The 14,595-nt window shown below is 45.0% G+C and overlaps 2 protein-coding genes across 8 annotated transcripts in view; both read right to left on the bottom strand.

Annotated features, from left to right (window-relative positions):
* Nucleotides 1-56: 56 nt before the first annotated feature.
* xylb (xylulokinase homolog (H. influenzae)) lies at nucleotides 57-10,352 on the bottom strand. Of its 3 annotated transcripts, none has more exons than XM_082546806.1 (19): nucleotides 10,199-10,329; nucleotides 9,271-9,353; nucleotides 9,047-9,116; nucleotides 8,849-8,929; nucleotides 8,011-8,097; nucleotides 7,810-7,938; nucleotides 7,665-7,730; nucleotides 7,511-7,583; nucleotides 7,312-7,430; nucleotides 6,061-6,142; nucleotides 5,415-5,455; nucleotides 5,202-5,317; nucleotides 4,885-5,000; nucleotides 4,697-4,770; nucleotides 3,219-3,315; nucleotides 2,904-2,962; nucleotides 2,676-2,763; nucleotides 1,862-1,956; nucleotides 57-704 (listed from the first exon to the last, which is right to left on the bottom strand). In XM_082546806.1, the coding sequence occupies exons 1-19, from the start codon at nucleotides 10,253-10,255 to the stop codon at nucleotides 636-638; spliced, it is 1,602 nt and encodes a 533-aa protein (XP_082402932.1). In that variant the 5' UTR covers nucleotides 10,256-10,329; the 3' UTR covers nucleotides 57-635. The 3 variants fall into 3 exon arrangements, with proteins under 3 accessions (XP_082402932.1, XP_082402931.1, XP_082402933.1); XM_082546805.1 differs by adding an exon at nucleotides 9,499-9,577 and having other exon boundaries at nucleotides 7,810-8,097; nucleotides 10,199-10,298; XM_082546807.1 differs by having other exon boundaries at nucleotides 7,810-8,097; nucleotides 10,199-10,352.
* Nucleotides 10,353-11,145: 793 nt separating this feature from the next.
* LOC309714368 (NACHT, LRR and PYD domains-containing protein 12-like) overlaps nucleotides 11,146-14,595 on the bottom strand; it is a 253,157-nt gene continuing 249,707 nt past the window's right edge. For all 5 annotated transcript variants that reach the window (XM_082546776.1, XM_082546773.1, XM_082546777.1 and 2 more), the window contains one exon: nucleotides 11,146-11,579. In XM_082546776.1, the coding sequence (XP_082402902.1) occupies nucleotides 11,573-11,579 (7 nt within the window). In that variant the 3' untranslated portion in view covers nucleotides 11,146-11,572. The remainder of the gene's footprint in view (nucleotides 11,580-14,595) is intronic.

Raw genomic sequence — 14,595 nt, 5'->3', positions numbered from 1 at the left:
ATTTTTGATCAAATTTTTCTTTTTTCTTTTTTCCAGCAAGAGAAACCAAACACATGTTCACGAACTCGTTCACTTTATTTCAGACTGTACACTAAAAATTACACGTGAATAACGAACGCTACCTGGATCCAGGTGATGAAGCAGTGGGAGGGGCTTCAGTCAGAAACGTCACAGACATGTCAGGCCTGTCACGAGTGAAAAGAAGACTCTGAAAAACTTTGGGATGTTAAACTTTGCTCTGCAGGACCCAGCTGGCACTAACGTGGACGTTCTTCAGCCGATCGCTCTCATCTCAGATTTTTGGAGCTTTAAATGCGACACAGTCACGGCTCGCAGGCTGTTTCATCATTTTAGCTTCTTTTCTCTTTCACTGCTGGTGGACTGAGCAAATCTGCTCGCCCATATAAAATCACACGATGCTGTGTTAATGCTATCCTCCAACCAGGCTTTGACATGATGATGATGTCGTTGATCCAATCAGGCTGAAGTCGAAGCGAGCAGCCCATCTTCAGGTGGCTGAGGGTTCCTGTGATGACTCTGATCTTTTTTCAGGTAAACTGGTGTAAAAGTCAAACTCAAAGCTGGCTTCAGTAGAAAATGGCGGTCGCGGGATTTCACTGATGGCGGTTTGAGGCTCAGCTGTGGCTCTTCTGCACAACTCTCTCCTCCAATTGCACGTAGCGCTTCAGCAGCTCGTCGTACATCTGAAACAAAACAGAGGAAGAAATCCTGAGCTCACCTCTGCTTCCTGACCTGACAGAGAGGGCGGGGCTATATCTGAGACATCACAGACACTTTTCAAACACGCTGCATGTCTGCACCTTAATCTCAGCGCTTAGAGGCCATCTTGGAAACACTTGTGGGAGGCTGTGTCAGGTGTGATGAGTCCGTGTGTGTCAGTGAGTGAGCAGCGAGTGAGTTTAATGAGTGTTCACAGGTTTGTTTGATGGAAACTGACTTACAGGAAAGTGGAGGAACTCTGAACGGGACAAGAGCCTGCACTGCAAAAACTCAAAATCTTGTACCAACCTTGTGATCTTGAACCAAGTGTATTTGTCTTATTTCTAGTCAAAATAATCTCATCACATTTAAAATGAGACACAATCAGCTACTGAGTAACATTTCAGTAAGATTTAGAAAACATGTTTTTAGAAAGGGCATCTTGAAACTACATCATTTTCACTTGTTCCACTGGCAGATTTTTTTCACTTAATACAAATTTTTTTTGCTTGGAATAAGTGAAAAAGTCTGCCAATCAGCTACTCAGTGCCTGATTGTGTCTTATTTTTAGTGTGATGAGATTATTTTGATTAGAAATAAGACGAATGTCCTTGGTAAGACTTTGAGTTTGTTCAGTGTGTTCTTTGGACTCCAGCGTCCTGCAGGTTGCTTTAGACCTGATTCATACGGCACTGAGAGCTCAAACACACTGCAGCTGAAGAAAATAGCAGCAAACAGAAAAATGCTGCAGAAGCTCACAGAGACCAACACGGGGGTTTCATTAAGGTGACGGACCAGCTGCAGCAGTGACAGGAAGTAAAACATGTGAAGGACTGAGACATGTTTAAAAGAAGCGGAGGATTCATCACCATGCAGGTAACGCGTGTTTGAATCACATGACACATAAAATCCAGCAGGTATGTGTTTACGATTAGCTGTTCACTGTTAGTGTGTAACATGTGCAGCTAGTCCGTCACCTTAATGTGTCCCCAGAAACACTGGTGTTGGTCTCTGCTGGAGAGCAGAACGTGTTTCTGTGGTTATGAGGGCACGTTTCATGAAGCTCCTGCTGCCTCAGAGACCTGCTGCACGGTTCAGCTTCAGAGGCCAGCAACGCATCATCATACAGTGGCCGCCTCACCTCCTTCGCCTTCGGATGCGGGGTGGCGACCAGTCGTGGTTCTGGTGCTTTCTTCACCACATCAATGAAGGACGCTCCGGATTCTGCCACCAGGCCTGAAACCAGACATCGACCAATCAGAAGCTTCTTACAGCCATATTTCACAAACACCTGAAGCAGAATTCACTGATCTGCCTTTTTCCTGTTCTGATGTCAGACGGTCTCACTGCAGGCTGTGAATCAGTCATGTTTTTCTGTTTGTAGACATAGTTTCCCTTTTTTCATGGACCTGAGTGTAATGTTTCATCAGAGCGGTCTGACAAAGTAAAGAAATTGCCTGAGTTTAAGAACTTGGTCCAAATATTTTTATTCATGTGAAAGGAAATCAAAACATATAGAACCCTGTTTCCATTTCCACAGACCAATGAGCAAAGTGTCTACCACAGCCATCTCCATCAGGGCTGCCACCAGAGTACTGCAGGTCATCGGGCTGAGACCAAGTATACAGTCTGCATATATGCAGCTGAGCTGAGACTCCACAGACATCTCATGATACCATAGTATTGTGAATTAACATTTTCTGATTCGCTTTGTCAACATCTGCTTTATCCAATCACATAAAGTTCTCACGTCAGTTATTAACAGACTGCAAGTAACTGCCAACTAGACCACATTCAGTCTGCTAACAGCTGCTAACAGTCTGCTTCCTCTCCTTCTTTCCTTTCCTTTTATGTCCTCTCCTTCTCTTCTCTCTTCAAACTGAAACTCTCTCAGAGCTCAGAGATGAGGCAGTCTAGTGCGGGTTTTTCAAAATAAAAGCTGTGAGCACACTGACCGTGTAGAGCTCTGTAGGCTGAACCCAAACAAGTGGAGTCGGACAGGTCGATGGTGTAGACCGGAGCGTTGAACACGTCAGACAGCACCTATGGAGGAGACCACAGGAAGTGACTCTTCTCCCTCTGAAACTCACAAAAATGCTGCTGCTTTGATGACATCATTATGGCTATGTCCATCTTTTACATACAGTCTATGCATGTGGGTGCTAATAAAGCCTCAGACAGACCTGCAGGATCTCTTTATTCGATGACGCTCCTCCCGTCGCCAGAACTCTGGTTCCTGGAACTGAAAACACAAAATGTCCTCCCAGCTGAGACTTAAAGGACATTCAAGGTTTATCTAAGGAGGACGACGGCTTTACCGTCACCTCAGTCACAGTTACAGCGCTCTGGCTCAGAATCAGAACCAGTGTAAAGACTTCTGTATGAAACGAGGGCTCAGGTTTAAAACGTGTAATCAGAGCTGAGCGTGATCCACGAGTTTCCTCACACAGTAAAATCAAACAACAAATGGAAGCGTGTGAGGTCTGAGGAGGTCTTACTGATGGAGTATCCCAGTCTCTCAGCATGAAGCCGCCTGGACAGGAACTGACCCTCCACCACAGCCCGAACCTCCACCTGAGGACTCAACGAGGACACCTGCAGGTGGGACACATGAAACAGGTTTAACAGGTGAGACAGGTGTGCCACAGTCTGGGTGTTACAGTTTTTTCTGATTGCTTGAGCACATTTTTTGTAACTATTGGCTAATTTTGCAAAACTCTTCACACAAATAAGAAAACCTGTCACCCAATAATCAAAACATTGTAGTTCTCTTGCAAAAGCAAACACAGCTAGATTAACTCTCCACACCTTCGTAAAAATGGTGTTTCCGTATCAAACAGTACACACAAGCCATCATCTACTAAGCACACAATGCGCCAACTGCACACTGATGGTATGAATACAAAACACATCTGGCTTTTGCTTTCTCTGTGCACAAGGTAGGCTATGTCAGTGTGAGCTCATACTTCTGTCATAGATCCATAAGCATAGAGGGATCCAAACTTCAAGTACTGGTGTTTATTCACACACATCAAAACAAACACAAGTGTTTATTTCCAAGTATAGGATTATTTGCAATCGCCATAATGACTATATGGGTTACTTGGTCTGCAGTGAACATGCTTCCTCTGCCCCAGCATCTGGTCATCTAGCAATTCTGTAAAGTAACAATTTCCGTATTTTTACATCAATGGTATTGGTGTGTTTCTCATTGGCATATGGCAGTGCTACAAATCTTTGTGCGAAGTGACTGTACTCACCGATTCTCATTTCAAGATGTCCTTATGGTACTTGCTACAGTGTAGCGGCTCGAGTTAGGCTGAACCCGTTGGCCAGCTACCCTCAGGGTCATTCCACGGTTGATTACATGGTCCACTATTGTAGCTCTGATGTCATCAGCAATTCTATTTCTTACTCTTCCTACCCTTCCTCTCCCCCCTCCTCATCTTCCTCTCCCTCCTCCTCGTCTTCCTCTTGCTCCTCCTTGTCCTTGTCGTCCTCTTCATCCTACTTCTTCACCTCCACGTCCTCTTCCTCGGCCTCCTCTACTTCTCACTCTTTCTGCTCCCTCCATTGTACTCCGCACACACAGCTTACCTGTATTATAGTGCTTAGGCTGATTGCAAAGTGAACTAATTATCTAAAAAAGTTTTCTCATGTGAAAGTGTGCCAGACAGTTGGCAAATTAGTGTTAATGATAGCCATACATGTGTATACTTTTGCTAGGAGTGTGTTGGAAATTTGGTAATTGAGTGTTGTGCAGTGAATTGTGCCTACAGTTTTGCAAAGTGTGTGTTACAAAATTGCAAACTGAGTGCAAAGCAGTTTTTGTGCTTTTAGTTTTGCAAACTCAGTGAGTGGTTTTGCTATAAGTCTGAATAGTTTTAGAGATTGTGCTACAGGAATCACAGTTAGGGTTTAAGCATTCAGAAAAAACTGTAATAGATGGAAACATGATAAATGTTGGTGCACAGACCTCACAGTCAGCAGAGTCAAAGCGATGAACACCAATCACAGGAGGAGTGATCTCCATAGTTTCAAAATAAAAGCCTGAAAACACACAGCACAAGGAATCAGACAGAGGAAGCAAGGAAGGAAGGAAGGTAAGGAAAAAGAAAGGAACTGAAGCAAGGACAGGAAATGATGAGGTGAAATGAACCTCACCGATGTTTCCATGGTTTCCGAGCGGCGTGTCCCTCAAAGCTGCTGAGAAAAGTTCCCATGATGCTCCAGCACACTCGTTCCTGACGCGCTCCCTCGTCAGAGACCCGTTCTTGAAGCTGCTGATGACAAAACACCTGAAACACTGCAGCCTGTCTCTGGCTCCACCCCCTTTCCTAACCAACATGGCGGACGCATCGAGGAGTCTGGTTCCCTCTGACTTTCTTGACATCATTGAACCCTCACCTGACAGCTCACCTGTTTGTGTGTGTGTGTGCGTGTGTGTGTGTGTGTGTGTGTGTGTGTGTGTGTGTGTGTACCACAGCAGAGCCATGTACTCCTGCTGTTCCACCGGGTTACAGAAGACGTGACCCTCCAGAGCCGGACGAGGCTGCTGCAGCCACAGGAACACCGTGTCACTGGTCCCCAGACTCACCTGGACACACACACACACACACACACACACACACACACACATTAACAGCCACAGTAACCCGACGTGATGACAGGAAGTGTGCCAGAGTCAGACTCACGGCGACGTCTCCGGGCTGCAGCCTCATTCCTGCCAGCGACGCTGAAACAGAAACAGGTTTGATTCAAACGTTTTTCACGTTCAGTTTATTTGAATCACGTCTGTTTTAGCATTTTTTATTTTTATTTATTTATTGTTTTCAATTCATTATTTTTATATCACTTTATTAATTTTGTGTTTAATGATGTTATTTTATTCTATTTTGTTATTAATTTAATTTCTCATATTAGTAGAACTTTTATTTATGCTTATTTGTTTTACATGCTTTAGATTTCTCTTTAATTTCATGGTGAATCATAACCCACATGTTTAGTTAATTTTCACATTATTGTGGTTGTCATGCAGTGCTGATGTGGACCTGTGTGACTACAGGTTCACATCAGCACAAGTAACATGTTTACATGATCTCATTAAATGCTGGTTGTTAGTTTAACTTCATATTTATTCTATAACATATTTCAGCTGTTTTGTTGAAGCTTGTGTTTGTTGTCTCATTCAGGATAAATAAAGTTCATCTCATATGACCTCACTGAGATCAAGCTTTGCAGGATTCTTTCAAACAGGCCTGATGTTTGTGTTTAAACAGTCACACTTCATGATGTTGGGGAACAAATCTAATGATTAACCATCAATAATCTTACATGTACCTGGGTTGTCTCCAGTGAACGCCACCACACTGCAGCTCTCAGAGAAACCGTACCGATGCACAAAGTAGGAGGAGACGGGGCCCTGCAGACAGGCAGACCAGAATGTCACGGACCATCATGAGCACAAAAAAGCTCACAATCAGTGGAAACATTAACTTGTTATCCCTTTGATCCAGGTGATTGATAGATGGATTTTTTGTCTGCTTATTTTGTTGGTTTTTGTTTTTTGCCCTTTATCACCGTCCCTCTCCCCCGCTGTTTTTCTTTCCCTCTTTCTTTCTCCCCTATTTAGCAAGTGAAAATAAAATCAAATAAACAATATGGAGGAGTTGTACTTACATCTTCTGCATTCAGCTTGTCCTCGGTCATGGTTTCCTTCCACTTATAGCTTTGCAAAAAGTTGCGTAAAAAGCACTTGCAGCAACAAAAACATAATATTCCAGAAACAGGCTTTGCTGATCTGATCAGCTGTTCGTAACACTTCCTACGTTACCTGCCCGAAACCGGAGCTGATGTCGTTTTCGCGTAAAATGTATTTTTTTCCTTTAGGGCGTTTACAAAGACATGCTGGTGTTTTTAAATTAATGTTTGAGTTCCTGCCTTTCTGAATAGTTTCTGGGATGCAGAACTCAAAATGCACTGCTGGTTTCTTCAGAAATTTGCATTATAATATTCATTTTCATTTTTCCTGCAGTTTATAAAAGTTGGTGTATTTCAAAGATAAAACTTTGAAGACACTCAAAATAAATTTCCTGTGGCTGGAAACTTTTGTGCAACTTTTTTGTATTTACAGTTTTGAGGGATAAGCCTCTGAAATTTCTGCAACTGGAAATATATGTTAAAAAAACCAAAAATGATTTTCAATTTGTTTGTAGTTTATTGCACTTTTTTGCAATTTATGTAATTACTATGAACTTAATGCACAAATATTATTAAAATTGGGGCTGTAATGGTTGTATTGATGTATAGCAACTTGAAATGCTCCCAAAGTGCCACTACAGCATGTAAAATATAAAGATGGTGGACTTGGCTCTGTGGTTTTCATGTGTATCCATATTCAGTGATATAGCTGGAAATTAACTACACATATAAATCTTCTCTGTTTCTCTTTTTTGACATATTTCTCAAATAACCTATTTTATCATATTTATAATAAAACTGTAAATTCTGTTTTTGCTGTGACACCTGAATACTTTTAGTGGCCCCCGTGTGGCCACCCCATGAAAATATTCTGGAGGCTCCCCTGCTTACCAGCACAGATGTGGAGGGCAGTGGAGCTCCCAGCAGCTGGTCCAGGTGAGGAGCGGTGGCCTGCAGGCAGATCTCAGACCAGTTTCTGGTCCTGATGTCCAGCAGATTCATCCCTGAGCCTGAACAATCGATCAGTGGGTTCATTGATTAGCTGATGGGTGCGAGACCCTCAGAGAGCGACGAGCCACACAAACCGTACCGTCGCTGTAGTCGATGGCAGCGTAACCACCGAGGAAGAGAGAGGCGGCAAAGCTGCTGACCAATGAGATCCTCTGAAACCAAAAACACACACGTTCATCAGGTGTGAGGAAACAGCTGGAGGTGGGACTGTGCAGGTGCAGTGACGCTCTCACCTCGGTGTCCTGGAACTCCTCCGCTCGGGTCTGATGCAGCTTGGCGATCTGGTTTCCTGTGAAACGCTGCAAACACACGGACGCGTCCTTTAAAGCTCTTTAACACACACACACACACACACACACAGATGTGGCACAGCTGGACCTCGTAGGCTCTGGATCCGGTGATCTCCGCCAGCCTCAGAGCGCCTCCTGCTGCTGCCTGCAGGTCCTCACACTGCTGAGTGCTGCTCGAGTCCATCCACACCGGACTGTCCGACACCGAGAAGCTGTCCTGAGGACGCAGCAGCACACCCGAGTCAGCATTTAACCACACACACACACACACACACACACACACACACACCTGCAGCAGCTGGTGCAGGTCCTGGTCCGGGTCCAGATGTTTCAGAGTCTCAGACGCTCCTCTCCTCCAGAACACGCTGCCATGTTGCTGAGAGACAACACAAGTCAACCAGACTCCATTCACTTTTCTTCAAATTTTACAGGCTGGTTCCCGCCTCCTGCCAGGTGATGGCAGTGTGCTATATGATCAGAAGTATGTGGACACCCAGTGAGCAGCTCCCTCTGAGCTGCACATCACTCAGCAGCTTTGATTTCAGCAGGTAAATGTTTAGCGAGCACAAAAGTGCTTCAGGATTTACTCCGAGTCACACGTGCTGATGGGAAGTCGTGCAGTTAGTGTGACACGATGCTGTCATGTACACTGAAGCACTTCGTGAGGAAACTGACTCTGTCTCAGGAAACTTCCCACCACACTCCACTCATTCTTCTCCAGATTTTAGTGGAAATTTGTTTTTAGTGTTTGCTGCTAAAAACAGAAACAAGACTGAGTTCATAAAAACAGAAGGTTTAATATGACATCTGCGCTGTGATCAAAAGTATGCGGACACTCCTGGTTCTCCTGTGTTAAACAAGCTGTTCACTTTAAATTTGCACCTGAGAACATCAACATTTGAGTAAGTTCATACTGCACCAGGAGAACTTTGTACTGTGGATCAGCTGACAGCACAAACTGTCTGAACTTCCTGTTTCCCTCAGCACGAGTGGAGGCAGCACGGTAATAAGCACAGAGTCACACCTGTCCAGGTGTCCACATATTTCTGCTCATACTGCAGCACCCGTCCTGTTCATGCTTCACAAATTATTGGACATTTATGCCAAAGTCTAACTTTAACCATCACCTGACCGCTGCCTGACAGCGCTCTGACACGGGAGAAGTCAAGCCCCGCCCTCTTCATCTTGTCCAATAGCAGGTCCAGAGCCTGGAGGTGGGGAATAGCCAATCACAGAGACACAAACACAGGTCAGCAGTCAGCTGATGAACCTCAGCGTGAGTTAATAGTTTAACAGCTGTGTGTGTTACTGTGTGTGTGTCTCACCTTGACCCACATGAGCACAGGTGAGGTGACAGTGAGTCTGTCAGTGTGGATATGAACTCCTCCCTGAGTCCTGAGAGCAACAAACACACCTGAACTGTCAGACTTTCAAAATAAGACAGTGGCTGGAATCCTTTCACAATAAAAGCCTGCCAGTCACCCTGACAGGTGTGAGTGTGACTCATGAAGCCTTCCAGCTGATGCTGTCAGGTTTATATGATCTATACCTGAATTCGGGCAGCTCGGCGTCAAACTGCACGCCGCTCTGATGAACCACACGCAGCTCTCCATCGATGACCACCGCCTTCAGCTTCAGGAAGACATGAAGAGGAGCAGAGTAAAGACAGAGCTGCTGATTGGACGGTAAACCTGGGTTTAAAGTGCAGTGGAGGGGGCGCTGATGTCACATGTTAGGAGGAAATGTTTCAGACTGTTTCAGGAAACCACGGACGAACCTTCATCTGAACCGTTGAAGCTCCGCAGGACTTTTACTTTGAAGGGACTGTTCCTGTTTCATTGTTTCATGAAGTTGAGCTGATGAAAGTTTTAGTGGTTGTAAAGAAAAAGAATGATTTATATAAGCGATGAATGAAGTGAAGAAGAGGATGGTGCAGCTGGAGGTGCTCGCTGTCTTTATACAACTAGGATCTGATAATTGTTGTACTTCCTGCTGCTGTCTCGGACACATCCGTGTGAAAACTGACATTTTTACTGTCACTCAGACTTTTCAGGGATAAATGAAGGAAAATGACGTCATCCTGTTCACAGAGACGCTGACAGGTTATCGGCCACGTCACTGACGGCAGCTTAAACACCTGAAATAGCATCTTAGGCTTTATGAGCTCAGATTCACTGATCAGCTTCATTTCCTCTTACTGATTATTGGAAACGTACCGGACGTCAGCAGCTCTGTGACAGCTTCTGACGTCATCGACCTGTTTCAATCTGCGAGTGCACGCGGGTCAAAACCTATCCGATCAGCTGGACTCCGTACGAGAGTACGGAGTCCAGCTGAGACAACAAATCAAACCTTCCGCCGTCTCCACGTTCTGCGCCTGCGCACTAAAGTCCGTTATTTTACTGCTACGTGCACGTGGACAGCATGTCACAGCAGACTCCGCGCAGGTGAAGGAGGGACAGGTGAGGTGCTGTTACCTGCTGCGTGCTCAAGTCAAGGCCCAGGTAGAGAGGAGCGCGCGGAGCGGAGGCCATGAGCGCGAGGAACCACACAGGAGGAGGAGGGGTCCAACGCTTAGTGACACAGCCCACAGGCTCCTCCTCCTCCTCAGCGCAGACTCCGTGTTCGTGCTTTTAAAGGGACAGTTCACCCAAACCCTTTAGTTCACGTCACAGACCGACATGGTTCAACGTGGCTCAGCCAATAGAGTGGACAGGGTTTATTTGTTGTTGTCAGTAGCAACGAGGCCTACGATGGTGCCAGAGCACATGTTGAATCAGCACTATGGGCGGACTTCACACAGGGACAGTGTGGAAATGGAATAAAGGTGAGCGTTATCTGAGGTCCATGGACACGCCTCCAGGTCACATGACGGATTTAATCTGACACAGCAACGAGCTGCAGCCACGCTGAGTCTGTGTTTTAACTCCTGTTGAAAGTTCAGACTTTAAACTACACACCAGTTTGTAAATGTTACTGATCGGCCACTAAAACCAGTCATGATAAAAGAGCAGACCCAGTGTTTTTTTCTGAATCGTCACGTTTAGTTTGGGAAAATCATCATTTTCAAAACTTAACATCTATATTTGTATGAATATAGTTATTAAAATCATTCAGTAAACATGTTTGTGTTTTTTACAGTAAAATATAAGTACTACTAGGATTTTATGTTTTTGTGTGATTTCAGATCAGTTGTGTTACTACACATGTCAATGAAACATGGCTGTAAATTCAGACACGTGAGGCTGAGCTGAAAACACTGAAACCAAACAAGGCAAAAACAAACTGTAGTCAAAGATGTCCAGTTATACCTTCATGTCAGTGCAGATTTCTGACATTTTGTATAAATTTAAGCAACAATTTAATTATTTCTAATAAAAAAAACAGTGAAACTGCACACAAACATGAAAACGTGACATCAATCTTATAAAAACATTATGTTTATTAATCAGTGATGTTTGAAACCTTTCCTGGTGAGTTTGATCCAGGAGGGTCTGAAGCCAGAGTGAGACAGAGACTGTGCAGAGACTGTAGAAGGACAGAGCAGCAGCAGAGCAGTCCAGATACACTGATGATCCTGTCAGATCCAGAGGGACACACAGGGATGATGCTGGACTCTACATTGTGTCTGACAGTGGAGCTGTTCTCAGAGCAGTTCACTCTGCAGCACTGACAGTCATCTGCACTTCATTCCTCTGTCAGTCACTGCTGGATGAAGCTCTCCTCTCCACCTCCCAGTAACATGGCCCAGTCAGAGCGTCTCTACACACAAGCTGCTGCTGCTTCAACCTCTCTGGATCATCAGGACACAGCTGCTCCTCTCAGCACACACACCGTCCTGTTTACCATCATCACCACCTGCAGAGAGAAGGAGGAAGAGCAGAGGAGATAAACGAGTGTTTCCAGAGATAGGGTTCATACGCTTTTTTCAGGGTCAAATTCAAGCACTTTTTAAGCACTTTCAATGTCCCATTTCAAGCTTTTCCAGCACATTTATCTCAGTCTTGCAGCCCATGTCACCCCTACTTGTGGTCCACATAATGAAAAATTATTGTTCAAAAAATTATTTAATATGAAGGCAATAGGCAGAGTGTTACAGGCACAGCCCTAAAGAATGTAGCCTTGGGCAGTGTAGCCTAGCTGTAAGTAAGCTATCAAGACTCGACTGTACACGGTGTTCCTGTTTTCCTCTGAAACAATAAGCTCCGTTGCAGCAGCCTTTCAACGCCTCTCTCTGTCTCTCGCTAGCAAAGTTGACCCAGACAACAAAGTAAAGCTATTTTTCAGCTACGAGCCGACACGAACCCGACGTATTAGCCAGAGGTCCCTTTACTACGGTTCGGAGCCGCTGACCTGTTTTATATACGCACAAATAGTTTTCTACACGAGATCACTGCAAAAAGTGCAGCCTTACCTAATGTCCACCCACTGTTACTCGTTTATATTAAGATTTAAACATCTCGTTGGTATGACGAGTAACCTTCAGTAATAGTAATAAATCACACAGTAATAGTACATTCATGTAGCATGGTAATATATTAAGTAATCCAAAGTATTCAGAATACGTTACTCTCATTGAGTAACGTAACAGAATACGTTACAGAATACATTTTGGGGCATGTATTCTGTATTCTGTAATGGAATACATTTTAAAAGTAACCTTCCCAACACTATCAGTGGCTGATAGTGAACCACAGGCCTCAGTGTGAGCTTGAAGATATTTATAATGTTTAAGTAGTTTAACGTGCAGGTGCTGACGATAAACACATTTTTGTTTTTTCGGTTTTTTTTTTTCACTCTTTAACACATTTTCCTGTGTTTTGTGTTTGCTACAGACAATGGTTTTTTTTTTTTTAATTTAATTTAATTTTCAGTTGTTACAGACGGGACAGACATGACTGAGGGATAGGAAAGGGAGAAAGACAGATAAAGGAAAAGAAAAACAGAAGGGAAGAGGGACAGTGAGAAAGGAAACTTAAAAAGAGAAAGAAAAAAAATCTCCTGGATCACCCGTTGAGAGAAAGAAGAGAAAACAAGCAAAAACAACAGAGCAACATACTAAACACAACACCATCACGTTAATCTATCTAAGTGTAAACAGCAGTAAATACTAAATATTGAATGTTGTTGTGTAGCAAGCAGGACCAACAGCGCACAATGTGCTTGGAAATAGCAGCCAATAGAGGTGTAGTTTATGTCTATGAACAGTGAACATCCGTGTGCACACCTGTGTGGATCAGCGCGCTTGTATTCAAAAGGTTTCCCCATGTAATGATCTGCTAGAGGATGTAGAGAGCCATAGCCCCGTCCCTCAGGGCATGAAGCAGGCATGGAGGAGATCCAGGCCCCAGACATCCAGAGGCCCCAGCGTGCGAGAGCCCAAGGAGGAGCACCGGAGGGGCATCCATGCCACCCTCATGGGAAGGGCTGAGGATCCCCAGACGAGGCGTCACCCAGTAGCCACGGAGCAGAAGCCAAAGGAGGCTGCAGTGGCGTGCCCGCCGGCTCTGCCGGCAGCCAGCTGTGCCAGAGTGAACCGAGCCACAGGCCCACAGGCCGGAGGCCCGAGGGCCCCCCGCACCCCGGAAGAGGCCTGACCGAGCAACAGGCACCAGGCCCCGCCAAGTAGTCACCAGGAGTGAGCTGGTACATACCTGAGCGCCCAGCCCCGGACACAAAGAACCACCAATGCACCGACCCCTGAGGGCATCAGCCACCGGCAGGGAGTGTGGTGAGGGGAGATAGGCCTCCACACTTTGGAGGGCCTGGCAGTTCCCAGAGAGGTGGAGTCTAAGACCCGACCTGACATATAAACACAGACAAACAGGCACACACAGACACAAACATGCATTCCCACCCTCATGCACACATATACAAATACTCAGCACTCACCCAACGTAGGGACTGACATACATGGACACTGTACACACAATCACACTCCCCAAACAAACTCTATACCCCGGGTCCAGGTACCCTCACCCCTGGAGGGGGAAACGGCACCTAGACCCAGGAGATGTTACCCTTTCCCCCGGGGTGGAGGCAAGCAGACCGCCCCAGGCCAACACCTCCTTCAAGCTCCCCCACCCCGATGGCTAGCAGAGAACAGCGGTGTGTGAAGACCCCAAACCTCCCTCCTCTCGCTCATGTGTAGTGTTGCTGCGTGTTGTTCTAAGGTGCATTTAAAACACGGGAGATCAGATCATTACATGTAGGAACCTTTTAAGAACAAGCGCGTCCATGCTCACAGGTGTACACACGGGTGCTCACACACACAAACTACACCCTTTTTGGCTCCTACCTCAAAGCACACTGTGCGCTGTCGATATTACATGCTGCACAATAATGTTTAACATTTAGTATTTACTGTTATATTCCCATAGATCATCATGATGTTGTTTATTGTATTGCTCTCGTCTTCTTCTGCTTGTTTTCGTTTTTCTTTCTCAACAGGTGATCCAGGTGATTGATAGATGTATTTTTTGTCTGCTTATTTTGTTGGTTTTTGTTTTTTGCCCTTTATCCCCGTCCCTCTTCCCCACTGTTTTTTTCTCTCTTTCTTTCTCCCCTTTCTTTTCCCCAGTCAAATCTGTCCCGTATCTTTCCAATAAGGCTGGGATGGTCAATTTGGTAAAGCAAATCCGTTGGGCCTCTTTCTTCGCCTTTAGACAATAATTCTGATGCAAAAGAGCCAAACGGGACAGGAAATAAAAAACCCCCAAAAAACCCAGACAGAGGCGCAAGGCAGCCCAGGCGGGGAAATTTTGCTTTTACAGTTTGCAACTCATTTTATTTTTCTATCTGATAAGAAAACTATTGAATCAGATAGTTATTTATGGTGAATGAAATACAGTTACACTTTCAAGCACTTTTAAGC

Source organism: Aulonocara stuartgranti (assembly GCF_965226115.1).
Source record: "Aulonocara stuartgranti genome assembly, chromosome: 9".
In the NCBI taxonomy this organism is placed as follows: Eukaryota; Metazoa; Chordata; class Actinopteri; order Cichliformes; family Cichlidae; genus Aulonocara; species Aulonocara stuartgranti.
This window is presented reverse-complemented; position numbering and strand designations above follow the sequence as displayed.